Source organism: Pseudonaja textilis, chromosome 5 (assembly GCF_049901715.1).
Source record: "Pseudonaja textilis isolate UNSWEBS1 chromosome 5, rPseTex1.2, whole genome shotgun sequence".
NCBI classification, from domain to species: Eukaryota; Metazoa; Chordata; class Lepidosauria; order Squamata; family Elapidae; genus Pseudonaja; species Pseudonaja textilis.
Window position 1 is genome coordinate 4624410 of NC_141994.1, and position 15432 is coordinate 4639841.

Consider the following 15432-nt stretch of genomic DNA (forward strand, 5'->3'; position numbering starts at 1 on the left):
ATTTTAGCAGGTGAGAATATTCCTGTGATAGGCATGAGTAGCATTAAATCAGTTTAATTTGACCTTCTTGAGTGAACCTGATATTTCACACCTGACATTTTTACATTTAATATCTGCTTGTTGCATGCAGCAATTCACTTGCTTCATATTATTATACAACATTATGGCACAGTTAGTGATCATTGTCACCAAAATGACTATTCAGATGTAAAAATATCAGGTTAACTAAAATATTGTTCAAATTATTTGATATACAGACATAATTTATTTGGAATGTGCAGTTACATTTTAAGATGACCATGAAGCATGATGCATATATAAATCGCACAGAAACAATGAGAATAAAGTACAGTCCAATTATGTTAATCTCATCAATTCTTGAATAATTCAATACAATGGTATTGTGAAGTGGGATGTTGGTTTCATTATTTAGTTTAAACTGGATAGGAAAATACAATTTTCCTAGGTATCTGACCTTATGGCACAAGTAATTACAATTTCTCTCTGCGCATAATATCCGCAAATTGAGCATGCCAGTTCTTTCTTCTAAAAATTCATTTCTGGTCATTTCAAAATTTTCTTCTATGCACGCAACAATAGGCAACATATCAAGATTAATCTAAGGCACTGAAGGCCAATAATGAAGTATTATTAATATTTAATAATTTAGGATAAAATCAAAAAACAGTATATGAAATGGAAATGCCAAGGGAGCTATGGTGGCACAGTGGTTAGAATGCAGTATTGCCGGCTAATTCTGCCCACTGCAAGAAGTTTGATCCTGACCAGCTCAAGGTTGACTCAGCCTCACATCTTTCCGAGGTCGGTAAAATGAGGACCCAGATTGTTGGGGGCAATATGCTGACTCTGTAAACTGTTTAGAAAGTGCTGTAAAGCACAATGAAGCAGTATATAAGTCTAAATACTATTGCTATTGCTAAATGGCCAAACCAGCATGAGCCATTAAACTGGTTCATATCAGACATGGGAAAGTTTAAAATGTGTTTATTAAGCAACTTATACAAAAAGTGAGAAAAAAGCTAGGCATAAAAAGCGTGTTGGAAACAACATCAAATGTATCCATACCTGGGCCATACCTATGATATAATACATTGCTGGAATTATGATTTGGACACAACCTGAACTGGCCAATTTGGAGTAAAAACAAGAAGGTAAATGAAGATTCACTATGCAATTACATTTCCATAGAAATATTAATAGATTATGTCTTCTCCACAGTAATGGAGGGAAGGTTTACTTCAATCAAATAAATTATCAAACAAAAAAAAACCATTGCAAAAAAGACAGGAAGAACAGCCACTGATGCAGATTGCTTCAAAATGTATCAGAATGGTCAAACAAGTAGCAACTTCAAATCTCAACAAACAAATGCTCTGTCTTACATACTGGCAAGAAAAATAAAAAAAACAAAAAAACCAAGTTGGATGAACAAGACCTTGTATATGACTCTCTTCTCTATCAAGGATTTCTCGTCTCTGATGATCTAAGTGCTAGAGTCCACTGTAACAACATTGCCAAAAAGGCATTAAGAGTTGTTAACCTAATCCTGTGAAGCTTTTTTCCAGTAATATTGTATTACTAACTAGAGCATAAAAAATATTTTCTACACCAATTCTTTTTTTTTTTTTGTAAGTTTTATTTGAGTTTTCACAAAAAGAAAAGAAATACAAGTAAAACATCTCTTTTGAAAGCAGCATAATCCCGGATTACATCTCTTCGTACAGACACAAATTCAAGTTCATGCTCATTTTTATATTCCATTCCATATCTTATTACTATTCTACATTTTCTACATAACTTCTCCCTTCTTTTAACTTTCTTTATTTTATTTTATTTATTTCATCTCAATTCAAAACATTGTAGTTATATTCTTTGTCTGTCCTGTTTCAACTATCTATTCATTTAAATCTTAACATTTTGCACATTACTCTTCAAATAAATAGCATACTTCTATGGGAACAATTATAAATTTTCCATAGTTAATTCCCCCCCCCTTCACTTATACCTTACAAAACATTGACTAATTAAAATGTTCCTGTTCCTTCCTAATTCAATTTTCTCATTTATTTTATTTCATTTATTTTATTCACAAACATTTCCCCAAACCACACCAACTACTTTATCCCTCTTTTTAATCATATGTTATTTCCAATTTTCTAAAATTATTTCTGTTACAAATATAACAATACAATCTTATGTACCTTCACAGAAACCCTTTTTCAGTTAGATTTTCACCCATTATCTCTAAATAGGTCCTGTTTCTTCACATCTTGCTCCAAACCTTTGTAACTTCTCTTTCTTTCCTTCTTCCCTCTTTTCTTCTCTCTCCCCTTTTTATCCCCTGTCTCTCCACCTCCAGTTCCCTCTTCTGTATTCCCCTTTTCTGTTGCTTTCCAACATTATATCCACTTTTCAAATTATTTTTCCCTTCTTTGGGTGTTTTTTTAACTCTTAAATTCTCCATTCTCTTTTTCCCCTTTCCCCTTTCTTCCCCACATAGAGTTACTTGTTCATTAAAGATGGCTTCTTCTTTGCCCCAGCCTTCTTGCTTTGCAGTCTTTTCTTGTTTCTCATAGTTGCAGATCTCCATTTCTAAGAATTGAAAAATGAAGCCAAAAGAGTCCTTCCCTTCTTGTGCATCTTCTTTGTATTTTTTAAGTTCCATTTTCAATTCATCCAGAAGTGGTGCCATTGTAAAAAAAAATTAAACAACCACCCAATTGGTTTTAGTCATTCAAATATAATAACCCAAAATCCAAAAGTCACCAGACACTCCAAATACATACAAGCTGTTTCTTTTTACACTTTCTTTTTTCTTTTTCACTTTCTCTTCTTGGGGTTACTATTTAGTTGCAAAATCTCAGTTAAAATGTATCTTTTAGAACTCTTGTTGAAGCTTTACTTTGGATTCTTTTGAAGTCCAGGCAGTCTCCTCCGTCCAGATCCTGCCCTTATTCTTTTCCTCTCCCTTCCTGCTTATAAAAGAAAAAGGTTTTAATGTCCAGAAATCTTTATTGTCCCTTTGGCATTTAGTTGTTTTTTCAGCTTAATTGCCTATTGATGCCAAAGCGGATTTTTCCGATTTCCCATTCCGATCCCTCAGCTGTCGATGCAAGGAAGGAGAGAGAAGAAAAAAAAAAACTTTCCCTTTTCACTTTTTTTCGCTGCCTCCGACCTTCTCTGGGAGCGATGTTATCTTTTGTAAAATTCAAGTTCCGGGGTACCTTAATTGTTGTTTCTTTCAGCTTAACCCAGTCAGCCAAAAACTTTCACTTCTTATCTTCCTCCTGCACTTTCTTTTCCGGTTGAGTTCTTCTTTGAGGTGGCCATTTCTGACTGCCGTTCCTACCGCCTTTGGGAAAGGGAGTTTGGCCAGCTGAGGAGAGATGCACCTCTCCTCCACCCTGCTGCCAATCTCCCCCATCTTCACCACCTCTATGGGGTGGCTTAGCCCCAAAACCAGCTGGCTCAGGGCATCCAGCAGTGAGCCCAGGCAGAAACCGCACATGATCATGGATTCCTGTCTGTCGCCGAAGCCCTGCAAACCAGAACCCTAGACCAATTCTTGAATACAGCTCATTTGTCTGGAATCCACACTGCATATTGGACATTAATACAACCAAGAGAGTCCAGAAATATTTCACAAGAAGAGTCCTCCACTCTTCTACTCGCAACAGAATACCCTATGCCTCCAGACTTGAAATTTTAGGCTTAGATAACTTAGAACTAGGCCGCCTTCGATCTGACCTAAGCATAGTACACAAAATTATCCATTACAATGTCCTACCCATCAATGACTACTTCAGCTTCAACCTCAACAATACACAAGCGCACAATAGATACAAACTCAGGGTAAACTGCACCAAACTTGATTGCAGGAAATACGACTTCAGCAACAGAGTGGTCAATGCCTGGAATAGTCTTCCTGACTCTGTGGTTTCTTCCATTAACCTCAAACATTTTATCCTCAGATTGTCTACTGCTGATCTCACCCCATTCCTAAGAGGTCTGTAAGGGGTATGTATAAGCACACCAATGTGCCTACCATCCCTGTCTTAATATTCCCTTTTATTCGTATCTATTTCATGTATTAATAATCATGTTTATACTTATATACATTATCAAATGCATGCCTGACAAAATAAACAAATAAGTAAAATGCAGGTTTAAGATTGGAATTTATTGAATGTGTAGGAAACAAAATAATACAATAAAAGCAAGAATAGAATACTGGCAAGAAAAAGCATTATATGGTCAATTTCTATAAAAGATCAAGGAGAAAGTAGATTAAGATAAAATCTGACAATGGCTTACAACTGGGACATTAAAAAAAGAAACTGAAGGAATGATTTTGGCTAAGAAATTGGGAGAGTTTGTTTATCGTCCATGTCAATTTTTTAGGTCTATCCCCTTCACACACACACACACACACACAAAATTTTGTTCAGTCTTTCTTCAACATTAACTCTAAAGCAAAGAGTTATTTCCAGTCTACTAACAATAATAAATATTTGGAAAGTGTTAAATGTACTCACTGAGATTGTGATTGTCCTTTTTCACTCTCTCTTTTGTGATTCTGTGTGTATCTGGGATAGAAAGCAAAATCTATTTAAACAGGTTATAGATTACTCTATGCGAACAATACGTTTTTACAAACACTGCTTTTAAGAAAAGTTTACCATCTCACACTTCTTAATTTTTTTTGCTACTTGCTACTTCCTTACTTGTTGTTTACAATATGTGCTGAGTTTTTTTTTTTTTAACATCATGCATTTTTAATTTTTTAAATTCTGGGGAAGCAGTATCCAATTTGTTGTACTTTGCATTGTGGTGATAGAAAACTTTATAATACTTTAAAGTGAATTTGACTTCCTATTATTATCTTGCCAGGCATAATCAGATTTGTATGTTGGAGAAAGAGGAAGAAAAACATATCTTTGTTCCTTTAAGTTGCACTGATAAACTGCATGGTTGTTAACATTCTTTAGATTAATTGAATAAAAGTCTGAAAGATGTTAATTCATTAATGTGGTGAATGGCTGTATTGTGAACCTTTAAGAGAGTCACTTATGATGACCTGGAACAAATGTAATGGATGATAATTTATTTATATCATGGGCCAGAAGTCAAAATGTGTGCAGATCAATTATGTATCCTACAGTAATTGCAGCCATTAGCTGCATGTGTCTAGTTATAAGAACCAGCAAGGACTACCATGACTTTTACGTTAGGGATATTTACTTCAGAACAAATAGAGAAAAATGTTTTGAACCAGATCGTTTTGATTCAGGGAGATTACTAGTCATTTAGAAATAGAATGCTAAATGGCTAACAGTGTTCCTTACCTGTTCTCAACATTTCATAATAAACATTTCACTCATTATGAGTGAAAACAATCACATGGATGATTTAAAACCAGCTAATAAGGAATTAGAGAGTAGAACCAGTACACCATGAACGTGTCCAATGTGTATTTAAATCACTTCTATTATGTTTTCAATCTGCCTGGTTACATTTGTTCTACAAACAGACAGACACTTCAGCCTTTGTTTAAACAAGTTTTTAGTGTGCCAAAATCCCAAAGCTGTATTACCTATGAGTTCCCTTTTAACTGGCAAATTAGAAGGATAGGAAGAATTGGTAAGACCCATACTGGCAGCTGTCACTCCTTGGTCACTGTTGTATATATCCAGAATGCTACTTGAATGCTTTGAAAAACAGAGAGAGTGGAAGAAAAAGACATAAAATTAGATATAGGAGAATAAAAATAAATTCATGCTTTTGTCATAGGGAAAGCATATATCCACTTAAGAGCAAAATTCCATTTCAGATGCGTATTCATGTCTTAATCTCAATGGGAACTGCAAATGCTCATCTAAAAAGCATATTTTGCCTTTATCATCTATAAACTAAAATAAAATGTTAAGGGTCAAAATTGCCATTGTTCCATATGCGGAAACTACAAGGGGGTTGATTTGAGTTTTATATGCAGAATGATGCCTGTTATGGCCCCCGATGTCTAATTTTGAATTAATGCCATAGCATATTTTCCAATAACAGATTACTGTTACTACACTTCAAATATGAGTTAAGTTGAAAGGAAAATAACCTTGCTGATCTTACCTGAGACCCAAGTGAATTTTTAACTATATCCCTGAACTCAGTTCCTAAATTGTTTGTGCTTTGAGCAGCATATAAAAAAGATGCAGCTATGCAAAGCATCTTAAAATAGACCTGGATGAAGCATTGGAAACCATGTTATGGGCAATTGTCTTGCAAGAGCATTAGGAGACATTAGGAAGTTAATTTTCTATCTGCTTTGTAGACATAAATTTTATAATCTGCTATTTGATTATTCATTTCTGATCTTTAATATAAAATCCTTCTAAACATAAAATTAAGCTTGTATTTTGTTTGGATTTTTAAAATAACTTTTAAATTTGTAATGCCCTTGATTGATAGAACCTCATGCAAATGTGAACGGTTGGATTCATACAAAAAAACCCAGAAGTAACAGTTTTTTATGTCCATGCAATTTCCCCAAAATAGATACATACTACATGATTTGGAAATGGGACTGGATTCCGGGATTTTAACTTGCTAGATAATTGTCTGGCTACCCAGTGAACTTACAATCAACCTTCATATGCTCTTACCTAGTGTCCTACATAAAGTTTTAGTTTTATTAAGATTTTATGGCCCAAAGAGTGTGATTTTTATTCTTTTCAAGATCAGTGCACAACAACTGATTGTTTTGTCCTATTTGTTATATAGCTACATAGAACTCTTACAGAATACAAGTAAGAAGTTGTGTGTGTGTGTGAGAGAGATAGTAGTTAAGGCACCAGGCTAAAAACCAGAAGATGGTGAATTTTAGCTGGATGACCTTGGGCCACTCTTCCACACTCTTTAAGAAGTAAGTAACAGCAAACTGCTTGCCAAAGGACTTGTCCAATCAGTCACCAAAAGTCAAGACTAATTCAAAGGCATCAAAAAACACCAAATCAAATCAAATAAAAACTGTATGAGATATCAGAAAACAGATTAAACAAATCAAAATAAACAAATGTCTATCATAACCCATAATACTACTAAACTGGAGTATTTAACACTATGTCCAAAGTAAATGTAAATATAAAAACCATTTAACCCTGCCATTTTATCAGGTGCATTGGCAAGATCTGATGTTTTTATTAAATTGATAAAAACACTGTTGCACTGTGATATTTTGATGGATGCCTGTTTTTAGCAGCAGACTTTACACATGTATGTGTGAAGAAAGGTCCTTTTTTATCCCAACTTTGCTGAATCAGTTTCATTGGATGACCAGCAAATTCTTCCTTTATGCACAGATGCATTTCTGTCCTGGATTTGAAACATGCAGTTTTGTATATAATTTATTCAACAAATCTTGTCCATTATGTAGCTTGATTCATCAGTTTTCAGTTTTGCTGTGATTTTTTTAGCAGATTTTTCTTTGAATCATTAAAAATCACCTGTTTTCATTCACAACTTTCACATATGGTCAATGTTCCTGACATATGCAAATTTTAACATAAATACTTACATAATCTTTTATGGATGCTAAACTTTGCCAAGTAAATTTCATAATAGAGATTTTAAATATTTTATATTTAATATTTAATATAAAATAAAATAAATATTTAAATATATAAATATTTAAACAATTAATCATCCTCCTTTTGTACAGGCAATATTTAAAATACAATTTTACAGTTGCAACTCTCAAATAACTGGTGGGGTAGTTTTTTTAATGCAAATATCAAACATATATCAATCTACATAGATCTATACCTGTAATAGAAAGTATGAATAGGCTTGGGGAATGAGGGAAAGAGATGCTGTTTTGGAAACCATCGGACAAGTGGGACAGGAGCCCCCAATAGCTTAAAGGTCAGAGGAAGAAATTTAGGAAAGGGCCACCCTAATGGATGAAGTCGTTAAAAATGGTGATGGAAACTAGTTTTATAAATACAACTTGCAAGCTTCTGTTACGGTAGCTTTACAATAAAGCAGAATTAGCTCACCTAATCTTGTTTCATGATTTTCCTGAGATGGCTAACAGTGCCCTAATCTAGGTAACACTTTTTCAGTACTGTACTTCAGTGTAAATTTTAAAAAAGTGGAGAATCTTGGAAATTTTGATGGAAGCAGGTGTAATGGATTAGCATACATTCCATCAGCTACATTATGTATTGCCCTAAATTATCAATAATGTGTATAATATTGGGACACTAAAGCAATAAGGATAGTTATAAAATAAAAAGCAAATATGAAATTTTATGAAAGGAGAAAAGGATACAGTGACCATTAAGAAGGTAGTGCTGATTATAAAATTAACATTATCACTGGAAGGTTGATTTGTTAATAGCTACTGTACATATTAGAGTTTCACTAAATGTTTATCATACATTTGTGATGTATGGGCATGACATATTGCAATGACATGAGTGGGCATGTCATTTAATGGGGTGAAAATTAATTTTTGATTTTTTTTCAGTGAGGGGTTGTAAAAATGTGTGTTTTTGTTCAAATCTGCTTTTATTTTTGCAGTTGCACAACATTTCGCTTGGCATGGTAAATCCACATCTGATCAAAAAAATTTCTTGTAACCCACCTTGTGCTACAAAAATTAAAGTTTTTTTCTGCATGAATCTTATCTAGCTAAGCAAAAAATAATCCATGAAATCATAACCTAACATTAGAAAGCAATTATCTGAATTACAAAAATATTTAAGTAACTTTCATTAAGTTAGTTTTTGCTCGTTCTTCAACATCAGCCACCAACTTGCTTCTTGGCCTCTGACATAACCCTCACATTTCTCATGTGTATACATTTTCTGCCTCTGTGACCGGTTTCACACATGTCTCTATTGGACACTCTGGTTCTTGGCCCTGGTTCATCAATGAACTTCTTTATTTCTGCTGTGGTCAGTTTGCATGTCAAAGATGGCTCATGTACATCTTCAGACCAGTGGCATTTTTCTTACGTGTACAAAAAAAAATCTCCCAGTGTGTCATCATCTGCACCTCTCAAGTCAATGATCTTTTGCACAACAGCTCTATAAGCCAGATCTCCAGCATGGGATACCTCTTTGATGCATTCTTGCTATTGGCTGCTGCCATGGCATTTGGGTTGGGGAAGTGAGCTGGTGAGGTGAAGTCCCATGTGAACTAAAAGGAAGGTTTGCTTTCAAGAATTACTGCACCACTGAGTGGAGTTGTTTACAGCCTGTCAAGGCCAACCATCCTAGGACTCCAGATGGGTGAAATACCTGAAGATGAGCTTTATGCAACTTCATACTGGACATTGATTGGATACTCAGCAAGGAACCCTGGAGGAAGGGGTGTGTGGAAACTTTCAACCTGTAATTTTCACATGTTTTGAATGAGATCTTGCCTTGCTTTCACTGCTATCACTTAAAACTCAACACAAATACTCCTTCTCTATCTCAATGGAGTTGGGGTTTTCTTTCTTGGGTTTTGAATAGAGGCAGGGCTGACATCTCTCTTGAATATTATCTGAACACAAGAGTGCCTGGATTACCATTTCATTGAAAGCGTATCATGCTGAGTGCTGAATGGTTGGCAAAACAGCATCTACTATAGTCTGACTTGCTGCAGCTGAAATAACACATGACACAGGCCTTCAAACCAGGAATGTTTTACTTCGATGTTGCTTAAGACAGAAAACGATTAACCAGATATCTTTAGACAATGCAACTGCAAAAACATGAAGAACTCCCTAACCAAATTAAATTTCCGATATGCTCCGGTACTAGCTAATTTAAATAATAAAACAGAGCATCACTTTGTATTTTATTTGATTGAAGTATGGACATTTTTGTATGTACCTCTGTTATATACAGTGAGGGTTAGGAGCTGATGATTTTTTTGTCATTCTTATTATTATCATCACCTTTTTTTTTTAAAGAATTGTCTTATTTTATTATTTTTATAAATAACTCAACAAGGTGGCAAATATATCCTTCTCCTATATTCCCCACATCAACAAACCTGTGAAGTGAGTTGGGCTGAGAGAAAATGGCTGGCCCAAATTTGTCCAGCTATGTTTCAGGCCTGAGGAGGGATATATATATATCAATGTGGCTCTTTTGGGCCCCTTAGCTTAATTTTACAAGGCTGTTTAGTGAAATAGGTAAGATGAACAAACAGTCTTTCAATAATTTTATGAAATCGCCCAAGTGACTTTAGTCTTCTGCATGTGTATATTTATCCTATTTAAAATATAAGAACTCTGCTGGATCAAGCCATAAATCCATCGACTGGAGCATTTTTATCACTGCAGCTGCTAGCCAGCAACCTATAAGACATTAATTCATTAGTGGTCTCTGCTTCTGTGCATATTGTAGCTATTATTAGTAGTAGCTATTGATATTCTTATTTGATCAAACCATGTAAACTGGTGGCTTTCACTATACCTTGAAATAACAAAACTGATAAAAGATAAAGTGTGTAAATAATCATTTCCTTTTGTCTGTCATGAAGAAGGATGATCATTGAGAGAATAGAAAATTACTCCTGGAATTTGAATTTGTCTTTTAAGGCTTTCTGATGTGCTATTCTGGAATATCATAGAGAATAAAGACACATCTTTTTCCCTGTGTCATCTTCATATATCGGAAGATTGCTACCATGTCTTCCTTTAGTGTTCTGTTCATTAGGTAGTCATACTTATCTATAGCCTAATATATTTACCCTTTATAAACCCATTTGTAATCTGGTTTCCCAATCTCTACCCACCTGGTTTACTGTAGCAGTCATTATTTTCCATGCTTACATTTATACTTCTATCATCTTAAGGCAACATGCCCGAAACAGCTGTCAGACATTGACTCTATCATATCTCTATCTATCATTGACTCACATCATAAATTCATACATATCAGAGGTGATATTCAACAGGTTCTGACCAGTTCTGGAGAACCGGTAGTGGAAATTTTGAGTAGTTCAGAGAACCAGCAAATACCACCTCTGACTGGAGATTTTACAGCCTACCAAGCCACTCCCACAGAACTGGTAATAAAAAATTTTGAATCCCACTACTGATATATACAGTTATAAATAACCAGGTGTTCTATATTAAGAACTACCTTGTACGTATTTGTGAAATCAATCCTGTCTGGGCCATGTTAAAATCACAATTGATGTCTGTCCAGCATTTACTGAAAACTTCTCTCTACATTCTACGTTAAAATTTAAACTTGCTTACTTGTTTAATTTGTTCACCTGTTAATTTAAACTGCTTCTAATTTAACTAGTTAAAGTTAAAGTGGCCAGTTAAAGTTCGTCTCAACAGAATAGCACTCAGAACCCATTTTAGCCTATAATTAATTAGAAAGTATGGGGCATAGGTAGTGACAAAATACCGTGTTTCTCATATAATAAGGCCGGGTCTTTTTTTTTTTTTGAGCTACGCAGTCTTTTCGGGGGTGACTTAATTCCCCCCCCTTGCATCTTTGGGTGGGCAGGTGGCGACAGCTTGGATGTTGACCTCGGCTTTGGTGGGGCACTTCGTATTGGGGTCAGCACAGGCAGCACCATATCTGGGTGTACAACAAAAGTACTTCCTAACGGCAAGCCCCCCCACCATTCCCCCCCATTTCGCATGTTTTAATATAGGCCTTAATTTGGGGGGAGGGGCTTAATTTCATTTCATGCCTATAAAACATGCTGGGACTTCCTATTGGGGGAGGCCGTATTGTTGGAAAAAGAAGGTACTTGATTTGCTGCTAACTTTCAAGGAGAAAATTTAAAAATAGGTCTTAAGTTTAAACCTCAGACCCACTGATTTTAAAATGCAGCCATCAATGACAGTGCTTCAAAAGTTTAAGAATGTAGTGGTATTTTCATTAACAGTTCATATGATAGAAAAATGCATTTTGTGGGTCATTTTAATTACCATATTTTTCGGTGTATAAGACATACTTCCCCTCCGCCCCAAAAGTGGGTGGAAATATCTTTGTGCCTTATACAGTGAATGTTGCCAAAGCCCCACCCGCTCACCGCCCCCCACCCTTCAGCTCCTGCCTCCCAGCAGTTTTCCTCCTTGCAACAAACAGCAAACCACCTGGTCAGATTCATCACAGCCTGATTTAACACAAGCAGCTGATTGTCGGATGGATCTGCCTCCCAACAACCAGCTGTTTCAGGCTGGAGGGATCGCCATCGCCTATTGCTGTCTCTGTGTGCTTTCAGCCTCCGCATCCTGTTTTCTGCCTCTGCACGCCCATTTTTAGCCTGTTCCAATCCCCGCTGCCCAGAGCAGACCAAAAATGGGGCACATGGAGGCCAAAAACGGGGTGTGTGGAGGCCGAAAATGGGATACGGAGGCCAAAAATGAGGCATGCAGAGGCGGCAATAGGCGATGGTGATCCCTGCAGCCTGAAACAGTTGATCATCGGGAGGCAGATCCAACTGACAATCAGCTGCTCATGCTAAATCGGGCTGTGCTGAATTTGACCAGGTTATTTGCTGTTTACTGCAAGGGAGGCAGAGGTAGATTTCTTTTTCTTGTTTTCTTCCCCAAAAGCTAGAGCATCTTAATCCGAAAAATATGGTAACTAAAATAGATTTTGCTCAATATTTGTTTCACTTTTTTATCATGTTATCTTTAGGTGCATTCAATTTAACTAACCAACATGTTCATGTCTTTGCAGATGAACGACCAAATATGCATTGACTTTGGACCTTTTAATGCAAACCGATCCTCTGCTTCTAATGCAACTACCTACACAACGAAACAAAACCATCAAAATATATTTGTCCTCCTAAACTGGAGAGGAAACAGTATGGCTTTGTGTATTCTACTTGCTCTAGCCTATATTAAGCCTGTTCACAAAGAGGCAGAGAGACTGTCTTATTAGCTGCAAACTAGAGAAATGACCTTGAAGTAACTTTAATTGTTTATTTTCAATTGTCTGTGATTTAACTGCCCATCTACAAGACCTTTTATCTTCAAGCTAACACTTGTCTTTGTACCAGGCAAGCAAAAATGCTGAGTTTGATTATATAGTAAACAGATGGATGAGGCAGACGATATTGGAAAAGCAGAACATCCAAGGAGGATAGTGTTCAAGATAGATAATGGAAACATAGCAGTGGTATTAACTAGAAAACCTTTCAAGGAATAGGTCAACAATGGATATGTAATTATACTATGGTCCCTTTCTTAGAATGGGACTCAGATTAGAACATACAATGGCCACAACATTCATTTCAGTGCTGGATTTCTGATTACATGAGTTTTTAGCTCATTTTCAGTAGAATATATATCCATCTTGGGACAGGACTGACTTTTTCATTGTGTAAAACAAGATCTTTTGTTAAGCCAGGCTTTAAGGTATCTTCTCAACTAGCAGCTTGTGGTTATTTATTGAGAACAATTCTACAGCAGAATATAAAGAAACTTCAGAGTGATTGACCCAAAAACTGTTATGACTGTCATCTTGACTTTTTTGACCTCACCTCACAGGCATTCCCACTAACAACCACTATACTACAAAGATCTAAATATTTACTGCAATGAATATGAGAAGACCACCTCTTGCCAATATGGAAATTCTCTCATTCTAAAAAAAAAATATTCAATCTACATTAAAACTCACATTTCAAACTCACAGTTCACGGAATTAATCTTTTAAAGGATGTAGTCTACAATCTCAATTAGATAATTTCAGAGTAGCAAAACAAAGCAAAGCAAAACCCTTCTAAAATGGTATGATAAAAAATTAGCAGTGTGTCATTAATCCTCCAAGATTTAGTGTTCAAAGGTTTCATTTTCTCTGTCCATTTTTTAAAAATATATATATTAAGGTTTTAATGCTTCCACAGAAGGAAAGGATATGGGCTGTCCACAGGACAAATATATGGCAAACAACAAAGGTATAAAATAAAAAGAGGCAAAGCAAAATCAGGCTTGCAACAATCCCAATATAGTTTTTTAGTCTTTCTTTAGAGTTGATTTCCTAGCTTAATCTACATAATTGGACTGATATTAATCCTTTTCACACAAAAAATCTACGCATTAACAGTGGCTTTTTCTGTAAGTGATCTATGTGATTGTGATTGCTATACAATTTGTATAATGATCATTTGGATGCCAGATACACTTTTGTTCATGTGGTAGGTGATTTGCAGACCCACTTTCACATTATACTAAAATGGGGCCATCAAATGCATTGCCCAGACATATTCTACCTGCAAAATATCATACGTATTGATTGAAGCTTACTCTGTTTTATTGCACCCAGCCTTCAAGTTAGAAACTTTATAACTTACCTAATTTGTAAAAATATGTAAGTATATTTGGGTACAATACTAAATTAAATAGATTAAATGTTAACAGGGGAAAATGGATACTGCCAACAACTGCCAAGTTTGCTAAGAATGTCATGCCAACTCCTATGATACCGAGGTACACATTTTAATAATGCAACAAGAAATGTTTTTATCAGCCATAAATGCAAAGTAAAAAGTTGAATGTCTATAAGATACTAAGCTGCCTTGACAAAGAAACACCGCCAGAGATCACTCCAAAAAGGTTTGAATGTCAGGTTGGGCATTTTATGCTGAAATAAATTATATTGATTTAAAAGAAATGAGGTGACCTAGTAGTTCATTCTTTACATAGCAAGCAAGCGTTTATGAACTAAATTCCAATTTATGACAAGTTTTATCTCAAACAAAAATGTTGTATAAATATTTTATGTACAAATTAGGTAGAACAAAACACCATGGCAGCTGAATTGTTTCAAAAGCCTCGTTACTTCTGAACAAATATTATTATACAGATAGATCTAGGAATACACTAGATGTCAGCAAGAGGAAACAGACCACATTGATATATTATGAAATCACATCCTCACCATAAAATTACACAATTATATCTTACTTAACAGGAAAGATGGTATCAAAAGATAGTTCTACTTGAAACCACCTCCTATTGAAATAAAAGAAAAATGAAGTGATTTTTCATGGTACAGATTAGGGGGCATATCTTGAAAATTTCTTGAAATATCTCACCATGCACATGAATGCTATACCAAACAAGACAGCAAGCTTTGGTAAGAGAGAAGGAAATAATGCACAATATTTTTGTCAAAATGGATTCAATGTGTGCTCTAGATGGCACACACTCAATATACAATGTTTTTCCACATTTTATCCAGCTATATTTCAGCAGAATCTGAACGGAAAGTTTTGCTTTCCATTCCTGATAATGATCCTCTGTGCACAGCATACGGATACAGTGTTTCTTTCTCAGTGCATTTAGCAATTATCAGATCAACTTGAAAGTTCAGAACATTTGCCACTTCATTAAAACCAATGGCTTTTAATGACCCAACAATACTAAAGGGTCCATATAAC

General features: G+C 35.3%; 1 protein-coding gene across 2 annotated transcripts in view; it reads right to left on the reverse strand.

Moving 5' to 3' along the window:
• TFEC (transcription factor EC) overlaps nucleotides 1-15432 on the reverse strand; it is a 61156-nt gene that overhangs the window by 11376 nt on the left and 34348 nt on the right. For both annotated transcript variants that reach the window (XM_087934042.1, XM_087934041.1), the window contains exons 4-5: nucleotides 5615-5729; nucleotides 4557-4607 (exon numbers count right to left, since the gene is read on the reverse strand). In XM_087934042.1, coding sequence (XP_087790168.1) covers nucleotides 4557-4607; nucleotides 5615-5729 — 166 coding nt within the window. The remainder of the gene's footprint in view (nucleotides 1-4556; nucleotides 4608-5614; nucleotides 5730-15432) is intronic.